The sequence below is a fragment of the Populus euphratica genome, unplaced genomic scaffold, assembly GCF_000495115.2.
Source record: "Populus euphratica unplaced genomic scaffold, PopEup_1.0 scaffold7.1, whole genome shotgun sequence".
In the NCBI taxonomy this organism is placed as follows: Eukaryota; Viridiplantae; Streptophyta; class Magnoliopsida; order Malpighiales; family Salicaceae; genus Populus; species Populus euphratica.
In genome coordinates, this window is record NW_011499871.1 from 1,521,303 (window position 1) to 1,535,603 (window position 14,301).

General features: G+C 36.2%; 2 protein-coding genes across 4 annotated transcripts; both read left to right on the top strand.

Annotated features, from left to right (window-relative positions):
* The first annotated feature begins 584 nt into the window (after positions 1–584).
* On the top strand, positions 585–8,405 carry SPA2 (SPA1-related 2). The gene is made up of 8 exons (XM_011028627.1): positions 585–746; positions 1,752–3,284; positions 3,864–4,021; positions 5,075–5,912; positions 6,455–6,601; positions 6,843–7,160; positions 7,262–7,321; positions 7,508–8,405. The coding sequence occupies exons 2-8, from the start codon at positions 1,788–1,790 to the stop codon at positions 7,697–7,699; spliced, it is 3,210 nt and encodes a 1,069-aa protein (XP_011026929.1). The 5' UTR covers positions 585–746; positions 1,752–1,787; the 3' UTR covers positions 7,700–8,405.
* A 434-nt stretch (positions 8,406–8,839) lies between these two features.
* On the top strand, positions 8,840–12,502 carry LOC105127363 (CMP-sialic acid transporter 1-like). Of its 3 annotated transcripts, none has more exons than XM_011028629.1 (8): positions 8,846–9,015; positions 9,510–9,593; positions 9,698–9,912; positions 10,041–10,119; positions 10,385–10,554; positions 10,862–11,000; positions 11,705–11,782; positions 11,892–12,502. In XM_011028629.1, the coding sequence occupies exons 1-8, from the start codon at positions 8,965–8,967 to the stop codon at positions 12,033–12,035; spliced, it is 960 nt and encodes a 319-aa protein (XP_011026931.1). In that variant the 5' UTR covers positions 8,846–8,964; the 3' UTR covers positions 12,036–12,502. The 3 variants fall into 3 exon arrangements, with proteins under 3 accessions (XP_011026932.1, XP_011026931.1, XP_011026930.1); XM_011028628.1 differs by having other exon boundaries at positions 8,847–9,015; positions 10,814–11,000; XM_011028630.1 differs by lacking the exons at positions 11,705–11,782; positions 11,892–12,502 and adding an exon at positions 11,418–11,550 and having other exon boundaries at positions 8,840–9,015; positions 10,814–11,000.
* Positions 12,503–14,301: the final 1,799 nt, after the last annotated feature.

The following is a 14,301-nucleotide window of genomic DNA, read 5'->3' on the forward strand; positions in this document are numbered from 1 at the left end:
ATTTACAACATATATTACGGATTTTTAATAAAAATTAAATTAAATTAAATAATAAAATACGAACTTTTAATAAAAATTAAATTGAAATAAATAATAAAATTTAATTACTAATTAAATCAAATTAATTTGTTAAATTTTTTATCCAGGTAAACTTATATATTTTCTGAATTTTTTATATAACTAAAAAACAAATGTGTACAAAATAAAATATTAATTAAATACTATTTTTTTTCCCGATAGGTTTTAAAAACAGGAATGATTTGAGTCTTGAACCATCAACACTCTATGGGCTAGACAGTGATCAAAAGCGAAAAGCTAGCCACGGTCCATTAACGGCGTCCTAGTAAAAATACAACGATGTATGATGCTAATTTCAAAGAGCTAGAATTATTAATTTAATAATTCCCTGAAGAAAAATAACTGGCCACCCTTCCTCCAGACCATTTGAACCTTCCTTTCATAGATCTACATGCAGAAAAAATAAAATAAATAAAAACATACTTAAAACATAATTATTAAATTGACATCTAATAAAACACACCCAAAAAATATCATAAAGAAATAAAAAAAAAAATATAGTCTTAATTTTTATAAATTGGTACAATATATCCAAAATTTGAAGCTGCAAAATTAGAGGCAGAGAGAGATATCTCATCTCCATTACAGGCAGAGCAAGAGTCTCTTCTATTACTCCTATCACTAATTACGTCCTTCTAGGGTTTTTTTCAAGGTCTAAAAATTCCCAGGTTTGCCCTTTAAGTTTATTACCTGAAAGAATGTCAGTTCCCTATTCCAATAAGTTTTTTTTTTTAATGCATTTGGTTATCCTTTTCATTTTAGTATCTGCTTGGTTGCTAAGAAAATCAAGAGATATCAAAGATAACAGTTTGTTGTGGGTTTTTTTTTTCGTGTAGTGGAGAAGCAGTTATTTGGTTAAATTTGTTCGTTTATTGCTTTCTCTGATTCTTAGTTTCCGAACAAGTTTTTCTTGGATTTTCATTTTGTTAAAGTAGAGAACTTTTAACATTTTGTTATGGGTTTTTTTTTTGTGTTGTGGAGAAGCAGTTATTGGTTAAATTTGTTCGTTTGTTGCTTTCTCTGATTATTAGTTTCCAAGCAAGTTTTGCTAGGATTTTCATTTTGTTAAAGTGGAGAACTTTAAGGATTCTGGGTTGTGTTAGAATTTGGAAATTTTGATTATTTGAAAAAAGTTTTTTGATTTGTCAGTTTTGGTGACGAAGTGAAGTTTATAGCTAAGTTTTGTGGAGAAGGGATTGTTTGGTTAAGTTTGTCCCATTTCTTGCATTTACTGATTCTTAGCTTTGAAATAGAGATTTGCTAGGCTTTCATTTGTTTAACTTGCGAACCTTTTGGATTCTGGATTGGTGTTAGAATTTGGTAATTATTTTAGAAATTTGTTTCAATTCTGGCACTTAGAATTTCAGCTTCCAGATAGAGAGCTTTGCTAGGCTTTCATTTTGTTGAAGTCTTCAACTTTTTGAATTATGGGTTGGTGTTGATTATTTTATGGAAGCATTTCTTGATTTTTTATTTTAGTGAGGAAGTGAAGATTATAGCTGAAGTTTTTGTGGGTTCGAAATTATTTAGTGATTTATGCTCAGAGCTGTGAAAGTAAAGTGTAGTAAATGAATGCCATTGCTTTTTATCTTGTTTTTAGCTTAAGTAAGATCAATGATAGGCATGCGGTTACTGAATGTTTGACTGAAAACAAGTCCTGTTTACATTGCTAGATGGATGCATGATAGAGTAGTCTGTTTTTGGATGATATGGATGAAGGATTGGGTGATGAAGTGGCTTCAATGGACGTGGTGGAGCAGGCCCACCTCCGAGGTAAAGAGAGTGAGCATTCCGTGAAACCACCTGAAAGCTCCAACTTGTTGGAATCTCGTGAAATGGATATAGCTGGTGTGGATGATTATCGTGAGAGCTCCTTTCATGTACTTGCTGATATGTTGGAGGGTAAGAATGAAAATAGGAGTGCAAGCCCTATGGATGCATCTGAGCAGCCATGCTCTAGCCCTCACTCTGTAGATGATGCTGGGAACATGAATGAAGACTTAATGGTGAGAAATTTTGATGGTTCAAATTTAGCCATTGTTGGTACACCGAATAATAGGGAAAGGATGCAAACTAGGCAGAATCAATGGCCGCATCTTTATCAAATTGGAGGGGGATCCATGACTGGGATTTCTCGTAGTAATACCTTGTATAAGGACAGTGGTCAAGCAATGCTAGATGTGCGGCACTCATCTTCATCCGACATTTTGGCTCAAAAAACCTCAAGCAATGAAAGAAATGAAGTCTCAGAACAATTGACACATCCTGACTTTAAAGGGTTGTCAGGCAATATGAGCTCGCTTGCTAGTATCCGGACAAAGATTCTATCGAAATCAGGATTCTCAGAATTTTTTGTCAAAAACACCTTGAAAGGTAAGGGGATTGTTTATAGAGGGCCTCCACATGATAGCTTCAAACTTCAACCAAGATACCAAAACAATGAAAGGGCTGTTGGTGGACCTTTGGCAGCTTCTGATACCCCTTTGAACTTGAGTGCTAAAACTGAAATGATGCCCCCTTTGCATGGGATTGCTGGGCCGAGGCCTGCTGGTTCTGATCATGATGGAGTGAGTTTGAGGGAATGGCTGAATGCTGGACGGCACAAAGTGAATAAAGTTGAGAGCTTGCATATATTTAGACGGATTGTTGATCTAGTGGATTATTCTCATTCGCAAGGAGTTGCATTGCCTGACTTGCGGCCATCTAGCTTTAAGTTGTTGCAGTCTAATCAGGTTAAATACCTTGGTTCAGCTGCTCAGAGAGATTTGGTTGAAAGTGCCAAGGGTCAAAATGCACCTTACTCCGACAATCATGTGGTCAGGAGAAGGCCGTTGGAACAAGGAATGTTTTCTTCTGTTGCTGCATCTGTGAAGAAGCAGAAGTCCAGTGAGAGCATGAACTATACCAGTCGCTGGCCTCAGTTATCTGCAAAATATGGCTTGAAACTTGAATCTACATGTGATTGGGACATCAATGCTACTGTTTCACAAAATTCTCTAAATGAAGCTACTGAACATAACTGTAATGCAGAATATGGAATTCAGGCCAAGTCCAGCAGCCATCAGCCATCTAAATTAGGTCAATGCCAGTTGACATCTGTTAGTGACCAGTTGGAAGAAAAATGGTATACAAGTCCCGAGGAGCTCAGTGAGGGGATCTGCAGAACTGCATCAAATATTTATGGTCTTGGTATTCTTCTATTCGAGGTGCGATGATGTTATTTCTCATCTTGTTTATTGAGCACTCTCTCTCTGCTTCTATGATATTGTTTGTGCTTAATTATTTGATAAATGCTTTTAATGAAACATCCTTTTCATTTGTCCAATGATTCTGATTGTTACTTTGGTTTACCATGGTGCATAATTTATCTCCATGTATAAATGTTTTCAAAAACATTTTATTTCTTACAAATGCATGTTTTCATGAGTCTTGAAAGCTGGCACATCCTTTTGTGTAATAAAAAATTCATTTGTTTGTTGCTCTATCCCTTTTCCCAAATGCTACCTGTCCATAACAAATATAATTACCGGGGCTTTTTTAAGCATTGGTGATTCACAATCTGAGAAGATTTTTCTGCCATATGTAGTAGAAATTACAACCATGAAATTGCTGTCATTATCCAAGTGTAGTAGCAGTAGTATTCTTTTGTTGGCTATATAAGCATATCCTATGCGTCCTGCTTATTTTTGTTTGTTATTCTCTCTATGTTTGTTTATTTTGTTTAGATTTACGGGTTTGGATAGAAATTTTCTTTTTTATATGATTAATTAGGTTGTTTCTTTCAGTTGCTTGGTCGTTTTGACTCTGACAGAGCACAAGTGACAATAATGTCAGACCTTCGTCACAGGATTCTTCCTCCTCAATTTCTATCTGAAAATCCAAGGGAAGCTGGATTCTGCCTTTGGCTACTTCATCCTGAACCTTCATCACGCCCATCAACAAGGCAATCCTAGCTTGTTTTTAAATTTGTAAAATCTTGAATTTTATTGGATATGAAGACCTTAAGAGCTTTACAATCCATTAATCAATAGTCTTGACGTTTAAACTATTAGAGGACTAAAAATAAATTGAGTTACAAGAGTTGTTAATTTGTGGCTAGATTTAAATCTGATTGTGAGACTTTAACTTGAACTCAATGTGATTCAAGCACTTTGGAAGTGTCAGTACCAAACTTCCCTTCTGTTTTGTTTCTTTTTCATTTAATTTTAATTTTAATCCATGTTCATTTCTTCATTAATAAAATATTTACATCCATGGAAAGCTAGCCTCTTAGCCCCCAAAAGAGGCTTGACACCATGTTTTGTGCTTCTCCAAGTGAGCAGAGGACTAGATCATTGAAGCTCCTATCTCACACCCTCTCACCAACATTAAATCTCCCAAAGCTTTGTCTGAACTCTCTCTCACTCTCGATCCATATTATGCATATGTGGTCTACCCTTGCATGTAGTTGGTGGTGTTAAAGCCATGAAATTTGAGTTCACATCTGACGAATTAAATGGGTTTTATGGACCTTAATGAACTGTGGAGATTTTTGTTCAACCTGGTGAATGAGAAAGAAATGAAAGGAAAGCTGGATGGTTGCGACTTGTGTCTGTCATGGTGTTACTAATGGAAGTAGATGGAACAGGCACATGGAACCATTTATAATAGGTTGATATTAAAATTGCCCCCTTTTTAAAGGCTGAGGACCTTAACAAGATTTCGGACAAAATATGGGATGAAATTGCACCTGCATCAGTTTGTGGGATACGTGGGGACATAAATGTAATAGATTTTTGCATTGGAGTGATCATCGATTTTCTCACAAGAAATGAATTTCAAGTATTTTATGCTTCTTCCTTTTCTTTTCCAAACTAGTGCATTAGTTGATTGTAAAACATTATGGCTTTGTTACCAGGATGGGTGCCTGCTAACTCATGCAATAGTTCGGGTGCAATTTGTTTAAATTCTAAACTTATGCCCTCATGTGACATTCTATTTTGGTTGTATCTGGCAGGGAAATCCTACAATCTGAATTGATTAATGGATTGCAAGAGGTGTCTGCAGAAGAATTGTCATCCTCTATTGACCAAGATGATGCCGAATCAGAACTTTTGTTGCATTTCCTTGTTTCATCGAAGGAGCAGAAGCAGAAGCATGCCTCTAAGTTAGTGGAAGATGTTAGATGCTTGGATACTGATATTGAAGAGGTTGGTAGGAGAAACTGCTCAAAGAAACACTTGCACCATTCTTGCTTAGAGAATGACTTTATAAATGAAAGGCAACCTACCTCCGAGCATAAAGAACCTTCCAGGTTGGAGGCACTTTCTCAAGTATCTCCTGATTTTCAGACAAACAATATGAGGTTGATGAGCAATATCAGCCAGCTTGAAAGTGCTTATCTCTCCATGAGATCCAAAGTCCAGCTTGCTGAGACTGATGCTGCCACTCGTCAAGATAGGGACTTACTGAGAAATCGTAAGAACTGGGATTTAGCACAAGAGGATGAAGAAACACAGAATACCACTGATTGCCTTGGATCCTTTTTTGATGGCTTGTGCAAGTATGCTCGTTATAGTAAGTTTGAAGTACGTGGGCAACTAAGAACCGGGGACTTCAATAATTCTGCAAATGTTATTTGTTCTTTGAGTTTTGACCGTGATGCAGACTATTTTGCTGCTGCTGGAGTATCAAAGAAAATAAAGATATTTGAGTTTAATTCACTCTTTAATGACTCTGTTGATATTCATTATCCAGTCATTGAAATGTCAAATGAGTCAAAGCTCAGCTGCATTTGCTGGAACAGCTACATCAAGAGCTATCTGGCTTCAACTGGCTATGATGGTGTTGTTAAGGTGTGTATATCTTGCATGCTAGATTCTTTACTGTTGAAGAAATACCTTTCTGTGAGTATCAGTGGGTTGACCTGATGCGGGACAACCTTGTCATATTTGCGGCTTGGATATGGAGTTTTCTGCATCAGCTTCTGAATTTCTTGTGGGTTATAAGGGATTCCAGTGTCATATTCTTTAGTTTTCTTACTGCAGCTTTCATCTTGTCCCCCCAGCTTACATCTTGTCCCCTGCAATCATCTTTGATCTTTCTTTTATGAAAAAAATAAGCCCTAAATATCCTCACTTCCGAGATTTTCAAATGTCAGCTTAAAAAAGAACTTCATATTGTTGCTAATCTATAAGTTTACATTTGTATTTGTTGAGGTTTCTCAACTTCTTGAATCGCATTGGTTATCCTTCTCTTACACACTGTAATTATCATCTTCATTTGTGCTCAAATTTGTCTGCTTATTTTTATTTTCCACTGTACATTTTAGATCTCGTGGTTGTATTCTTAAATTCCCCACCTTGCTCTTTACCTGATTTGGTTTGATGAATTCCAGCTATGGGATGTGAATACTGGTCAAGTGGTTTTTCAATATAATGAGCATGAAAAGAGAGCTTGGTCTGTGGACTTTTCTCAAGTATATCCAACAAAATTAGCCAGTGGAAGTGATGATTGTTCTGTGAAGCTGTGGAGCATTAATGAGGCATGTTCTCCCCATCTCTTTTTTACTTTGTAATAGTTTGGGATTCCTAAAACCAGAGTTGGAAGAATGTTCCGCTATTTAATGAAGGCCATTTGAGTTAAAATGTGATAGTGCTGCTTGGTGTTTCTTTAACTTTATATGTTCATTCTTCTTTCTTGCAGCTCTAGCTATTGCTCAAAAAATTGAAATTCTTTCTGTAATTTGCTTAATAAAAGCTTATGCAGTTCAAACCTTTTTGCAGAAAAATAGTACGAGCACAATCAGGAACATTGCAAATGTCTGCTGCGTGCAGTTCTCTTCTCACTCTTCTCATTTGCTGGCCTTTGGGTCTGCAGATTACAGAACCTATTGCTATGATCTTCGGAATGTTAGAGCCCCCTGGTGTGTACTGGCTGGCCATGACAAAGCTGTGAGCTATGTTAAATTCTTGGACTCTGAAACTCTTGTTACTGCATCAACTGACAATACATTAAAGATTTGGGATCTCAATAAAACCAGCTCCAGTGGTTTATCCCCTAGTGCTTGCAGCTTAACCCTTGGTGGACACACTAACGAGAAGGTCAGTGCTTGTGTTTAAGGAGCTAGCCAGTTTGTTCTTGTGCTGCTTTTATTTATTTTATTTTAATCATTTCCTCTTACGGGTATCTCTTGCTCCTGCAGAACTTTGTGGGCCTATCTGTTGCCAATGGTTACATAGCATGTGGATCAGAAACAAATGAGGTATGGATTCAGTTTTTTTTTGGCAGAATGATTTGCTTGATAATAAGTGAGGATGAGAATTCATCACTGAAAGGGGGTAAAAAATGAAAGAGAACAAGAGTTCCCAGCTTTCATACGCGACCTCTACTTTTTTTGCCAGAATACATCTACTCTTTAACTTACTGAAGTGATGCTGTCTCCTTTCAGGTTTATGCTTACCATAGATCTCTACCTATGCCAATCACTTCTCACAAGTTTGGTTCAATTGATCCTATTTCGGGTAAGGAAACAGATTGTGACGATGGGCAGTTTGTTTCAAGTGTCTGCTGGAGAGGGAAATCAGACATGGTTGTTGCTGCTAATTCAAGTGGGTGTATAAAAGCATTGCAAATGCTATGAAGAAAAACAGTCAATCTGAAACCACATTCGTTTGGCTTCCTTATTGCATGGGGACCCGGAGCCTTTTCTTTTTTCTGACAGCATGTTCATAAACTGAAACTGCAATTTTGCTTGGCAATATCTTCGACGAATGTCATCTGCTCAGCTTGCTCAGTGATACAAGGGTTTCAGTCGGCTGCACTACTGACTTCACTTAGGGAAGCAAATTCGGTTCCAGATCTCCAGATAAGAAAGATCAGATTCCAGATCTGAGATGTTTGCCGGTGAAAGCACCAGAATATCATATTGTTTAAGAGGGTACACTGCTTGTAAATATAAAACAAAAATGATTGAGATCAATGTGGTGTCAAGATGTGCTGGATTGAAATAAAACTCTCCAAGGAAGCTTCGGGCATCGTGATGCAACAAGTTACGTTGGTCATAATAAGGGCTTCTGACCACTTCCGGCATTTGTGAATTGGCGGGCAGCCCTTCAAAGTTTTGGCTAGGACCTGCATATATGCACACTTGAGTTTTCAAGTTCTATTTAATAGTAGGGCCTATTTGATGCCAAGTGGACATCTACACCAATTCCATCTAATTCCTTGCTGAGTTGTATCTACGGATTGAATCTTGCAAATATAAAAGCTAGCTCATGTAAATTTTATAGAAAAAGGAACGGTGTATATGATAATATCGTTTTGAAAAGATTATTTTAGTTGCCACAGTCTGCTTTTCTAGCCTTGCTGATAGCTTAATCAAGTAGTTCAATGGCACTGTTGACAATTTTCATAAAGTCTTGTAACAAGGAGATAAGAAAAACAGCTGATTTTCCTAGCAGGAAACAGACTGGTATCATACTGCTTTTCAGAGTTTGACACGAGACATACAAGTAAATATGGCTTAAACCTAACAACTTCTGAAAGCGTCAGCCAGGCTACAAGATGGTCAAAATTCAGCTTATGAGCAGAAATACAGAGCAGGATGGCCCATGAGGCCCGCCCATTTGAAAAATAACTGTTAATACTCTCCCAAACAGCCGCATAATAGTCGGCCCACTCAAGATCCTGTGCTAAGAACCACGTCTAAAGCTTAGTTTACAGGTTTCTTTAATTTGGAGACCGAATCGAACTTCTTATCCTGTGATATTTAAGGACGTAATTGTAATTATAACCTAATTTAAAGACTAAAGTCAAATAATATTATCCGAAAAGAAATAATAGTAGTAGCAGGGAAAGAAGAGAAAGCAAGGGTAGCAGAGTGCGTGGAAATCGAGGAAGACGAGGATGCAGTGGTACTTCGTCGCCTTACTTCTCACATTTCTCACTAGCTCTCAGGTCTCTCTCTCTCTCACTTCCAAATCCCTATCAAATCTGGAGATCAATCAAAGTTTTCACTTTGCTCTTAAATTGTGAATCTATAGCTTGTGATTTCATGATTATGAAAATGTGGAAGTACCAGAAATGTGTTTGTGTGTGTGTGAGAGAGAGAGAGATTAAGCATTTTGGATTGTGTGATTCGAGGTGTAATTAAGAATTTATTATAAGAAAGGCGAGATAGATTAGGCGTTTGGGTTTTGAGGCGTGAATAAAAAGTTCAAGGAAAATGAGAGTTGAGATACGAAAATAATAGCAAAATGGGAGGTATTTAAAAAGCAATGCAGAAACTTGTGATCGATTGAATAAGATGCTTTGGGTGAATTGGTTTCGTATCCGAGGAAGTTTTGTAGCTTCAAAATACTATCAGATCTCTGTATTCGAAGATATTTTTTTTTCCTACGCTGAAACAGATAAATTAAATTAACCTATCCTCCTCCTTCATTTACTGGCAGGGCATTTTGACAACTCTATCTCAAAGTAATGGAAAGTATTTGTACGACTATGCCACTGTACCCTTTCTTGCTGAAGTTTTTAAGGTATTCTTAGCTCTTGAGTGGACAGACCATTTAACATAGCAATGGCGGTTTATTCCATATGTAAATTGGCTTTCTTTTTAATTTTGTGTTTATTTGAACAACAGCTGGTGCTTTCTGGTTTACTTGTTTGGAGAGAGTGCCAGATATCACCATCTACAAGGATGACTACAGAATGGAAGAGTGTGCGCTTATACGTTGTTCCTTCAATCATTTATCTAATTCATAACAATGTTCAGTTTGCTACTTTGACTTATGTGGATGCATCCACTTACCAGATAATGGGTAATTTGAAGATTGTTACCACTGGCATATTATTCAGGTGCCTATTTTATACTGTTCTTTTTTATCTTTCGCTTCCTTGGTTGGATGTCTTGTGGAATGAATTTAGCCTTGTTTCAGCTAATTAATTGATGATTTTCTTTGCCTTCTCTATGATTCATTCTTTAGGCTGTTCCTGAGGAGGAGACTGTCTAATCTGCAGTGGATGGCAATTATTCTATTAGCTGTTGGAACAACCACAAGCCAGGTAGGTGGGTATTTTGGTTATTTGAATTGTTAGCAATTTCTCCTCTTCATCTTCATGCTTTGTTTAGTTCTTTGGTTATTTAACTTATGCACTGCAAGTTTCTTTTCAGATTTTTATTTTACACCAGAATCGCTATCTTTGTTTTATTGCAGTTTTTCACGATCCTAGTTGTCATCAACTTTCCCTTTTAATTTATTTGTTAACATTTTATCTATAACTAACAGAAATAAAATAATAATTAATGCTTTTCTTTCGTTTATTGTAGGTTAAAGGTTGTGGAGAAGCATCCTGTGATTCTTTATTTGCAGCTCCAATTCAAGGCTATATGCTGGGGGCAGTATCTGCTTGTCTATCAGCATTAGCAGGTGTCTACACAGAGTTTCTGATGAAGAAGAACAACGATAGCTTGTATTGGCAAAACGTTCAATTATATACGTAGGTATCTCTTCTCCAATCAATGACTTTTCCCTTTTCAAGATGCTTTTTTAGTAACGTTGCCTGTTAAGAGTCATGGTAGCAAACTTGACCTGGATATCTTCTTCCAGGATCTTAGGCCTATCTCACACTCCCTTGTGTATTCCTGACCCTGCTCTATTTACATACTGTTTGCGATAGAGAATATGGAGTCATTGGTTGGCAAAATACATTATTATGTTAATTATTTTAATGATTTATGTATTTCCTTCCACTTCAGATTTGGCTCAATATTCAACTTGGCCAGGCTTGTCCTGGATGATTACAGGGGTGGATATGAGAACGGATCTTGGTGGCAACGCCTTTTCAATGGCTACAGTATTACAACTTGGATGGTTGTTTTGAATCTTGGATCCACTGGCTTGTTGGTTTCATGGTTGATGAAATATGCTGACAATATCGTGAAGGTAAATTCTCTTTTTATGGCTTCCTCTAGATATATCTTTCAGAGGATGCACACAAACATGAAAATATCCATCGGTGCTGTGCGTCATACATGCAGGTGATGAGAATTCCATTGACTTAACTATGAAAAGATTTATAGAAACCAGAATGCTCCCTTGATTTTTCGTTTCATACTTTAGTATTTTTCTATAATATATCCCCTTCTTTTCAACCTAGAGAGGGCAAGGGAGGACTCAGACCCAGGATCTCGATGGATCCCGGCGGGGGTGCTTTCCACTAAGCTACCCTTATGTGTCATCATTCTATAATACCTGTTTGTTCACGAATCTGCCTGAAAGCGTGATGGAAAAGGGCTCTATCAGAACTTTATTTTTCAGCTTTACACGCAACTAAACAAGCCATTTCCTTGTTATATACAGGATGCTCCAGCTTTATTCATTGTAGTTTTCCATTTACACCTCAAAGTTTGCTATAGTCATGCTCATAAGACTGCTGATAAAATACAAGGCTCCAGTTTTCTGACAAAATGACTTTACATGCCACCATAATTCATGGGCTATGGAATACACAACAGGAGTTTCCTTATGGGACACGCCAAGTGTGATAGGATGTATGGCAGTCTCGAGTGTGCTTTTACTTGTAATTTCGGTCCTTTAGGCTCAAATGCCTTTATTACAATATCTTGTTCCGTGCCTCCCTGTCTCAGGTGTATGCCACATCAATGGCAATGCTGCTAACAATGGTTTGGTCTGTGTACCTCTTTAGCTTCAAGCCTACTTTGCAGGTATTCATGCTCTCACAGGTCATCAAATAATAGAATCCTTTTCTGCACATATGCTGGTTAATTTTGATACCATCAATAAACTTGTTTCATTTTCCGTGTCATGCTGCAGCTTTTCTTGGGTATTATCATCTGTATGATGTCACTGCACATGTATTTTGCCCCACCAAACATGCTTTTGGATTTGCCTACACAAGTCAGAGCCGCTTCCGAGAGCCTGAAGGAAGTAACAGTTGAACGAAGAACAGATTCCTGATCTTTATTGCAAATATGCAAACGATTAGCCTCTGCCAATTTATTATTGAAAGTGGCATCAAAGCAATGGTTTCTGCACAGCACGCATGAAGAGGCATAATATCCTTGAATCAGAACCAATTCTACTAACAACTGGATTCTTCTCCACTGTTAGCAAATGCTATAAAAGCCATCTATTGAGATTTTGGCTCTAGTTTAGAAAGAAAACGGTGCACCTGCTTATCCACACTGTCAATTTAGTCTAACTATTGGAGTTGTCAGCTGAATATGCACAGCGTTCCAGGTAGAATTATGAGCTATCCTCAGTGATAAGATTCTTGTAATGTAATTCCTCTCATGTCCATTTTTCAACTGATCGGTATCATCTACAAGTTTAATTGTACTCTCCGATGCAATCAAGGAATGAGATATTTGTCGGCTCTTTTGTTCAGATTTTCCACTGCAAATTCATGAAATTACTTTGGGTTGGATGAACGTTGAATCTTCTAGTTTCTGATCTTGACAGCATATATTCGAGATGCCGAGTCCGATGACAAGAATTGAGCAGGAGAATAAAGAAGGGTAGCCTATAGAGCTTGCAATCAATTCCTTAAATTCAAGGTCAGGCCAGCCTGTCCAATCGAGGAAGCCTGGCTAAGAAAGGACGACTCATCAGCAAGAGAGTTGGAACAAAGACTAGCATAAGCAAGAGAGTTGGAAAAAAAATTAATTTTTTCAAGCCCTTGAGTTAAAGAGGCATCCCATTCACCATGGATTGGTTGCAAAATAATTAGGAAAGTGAGGATTCTTCTTTCGAAGGCCGGTGATCACCACTCTTGAGTGTGTTCTCTCAACACACATTCATTTTATTTTATTTTTTTTCACTTTTTCATGAAAGATGAAATCTAATTATTGAGTTAGATGGAGTACTAAGTTTGTGTATTTCGATTAAGTACATAAAAACTAATGCATGTAGTAAAAAATAAAAGTTAAGGATAGAAAAAACTATTCTTTATGTCAAAATCAAATTTTAAAAAATAATATATATATATATATATGTAGTAAAAATTAAAATAAAAGTTAAGGATAGGAAAAGGTATTCTTTATGTCAAAATTAAATTTTAAAAAATAAAAAAATAAATATTATTTTAATATATTTTTAAATAAAAAGCAATTTTAAAAAATATATTTTGCTTTAATTGTTTTTGTATGTGTTTTTAGATTGTTTTGATGTGTTAGTGTAAAATTAAATTTCAGAAAATAAAAAAAAATTATTTTAATATATTAAAAAAAAAACATTTCAAACAGCAATTTGACCGTGGCATTAGCACTAATAAAATGCAGCGAATGTACATGCAATGAGTGTTCCGGGAGCTGAAAAAGAAAGGAGAAACAGCACTCGTGCTTTGAGATTAATCGACATCTAATATAACCAATGGTTTAGCTAAGGCAAAGAGATCTTCAGAGCTAACTGCATTGGATATAAATTTGCCAGTAATAATTAAGGCTTTCCTCCAGCTTAGTTGTGTTAAGGGCGGTAACCACAACCTGCAAAATAATTTATTCATTTATTTTTGAAGCAACTCCTGTTGAAGTTGACAGGGTTGCTCGAAGACACTCGAAGAGTGGCATGGATTATGGTTCCAGGACTGGGAGAAAATCCTGAAATATTATAGAATTTCAAGGCGATACCAAATGTGATGTTGAGTTCCCAGGTTGGTGTAAGCAGCAGGGCCAGGTCTCTTGCCATTTTGGTGCATTTAATAATAATGTTATCAAAACCTTTCAATGTTATTTTATTGTTTTTTATTCTTTCTTTGATTGTAATGTATATTTTATTCTAACTTAAAAAATGGAATTTTAAGAAGAAAAAAAAGGGCCCGGCGGGGGAGGGCAAGGAGAGAAAAAAAATGACATCAAAAAACAAAGTTAAATGGTAATGTGACATGTTACGAGGATATCTGAAATTGCATTTTAAACAGTATTTTAAAAAAAATAAATGTAAATTTATTTTTTTAGATCATTTTAATATGCTAATATTAAAAATAATTTTTTTAATATAAAAATATTTTAATATATTTTTTAACAAAAAAATATTTTAAAAACTAATTTCTACTACACCCTCCATGATCCCTTCTAAATACTACATCAACAATCCAAAAAGATATTAATAATCAAGTTTGTCAATTTGAGTAGTGATCACTAAATTACTCTAGCTCTTAATTTGATGAAGTTTAATTTTTATAATTTAATATTTATCATTTAAGGTTATCATTAACATTTTTTTA

Excerpts from the sequence above, each read along its gene's own strand:
- SPA2 (XM_011028627.1), top strand. The coding sequence starts at position 1,788 with ATGGATGAAGGATTGGGTGATGAAGTGGCTTCAATGGACGTGGTGGAG. Across the intron at positions 6,602-6,842 it reads AGCTGTGGAGCATTAATGAG|AAAAATAGTACGAGCACAAT; the intron begins GCATGTTCTCCC and ends ACCTTTTTGCAG. Across the intron at positions 7,161-7,261 it reads GTGGACACACTAACGAGAAG|AACTTTGTGGGCCTATCTGT; the intron begins GTCAGTGCTTGT and ends TTGCTCCTGCAG.
- LOC105127363 (XM_011028628.1), top strand. The coding sequence starts at position 8,965 with ATGCAGTGGTACTTCGTCGCCTTACTTCTCACATTTCTCACTAGCTCT. Across the intron at positions 9,594-9,697 it reads TTCTTGCTGAAGTTTTTAAG|CTGGTGCTTTCTGGTTTACT; the intron begins GTATTCTTAGCT and ends TTTGAACAACAG. Across the intron at positions 10,555-10,813 it reads CAAAACGTTCAATTATATAC|ATTTGGCTCAATATTCAACT; the intron begins GTAGGTATCTCT and ends CTTCCACTTCAG.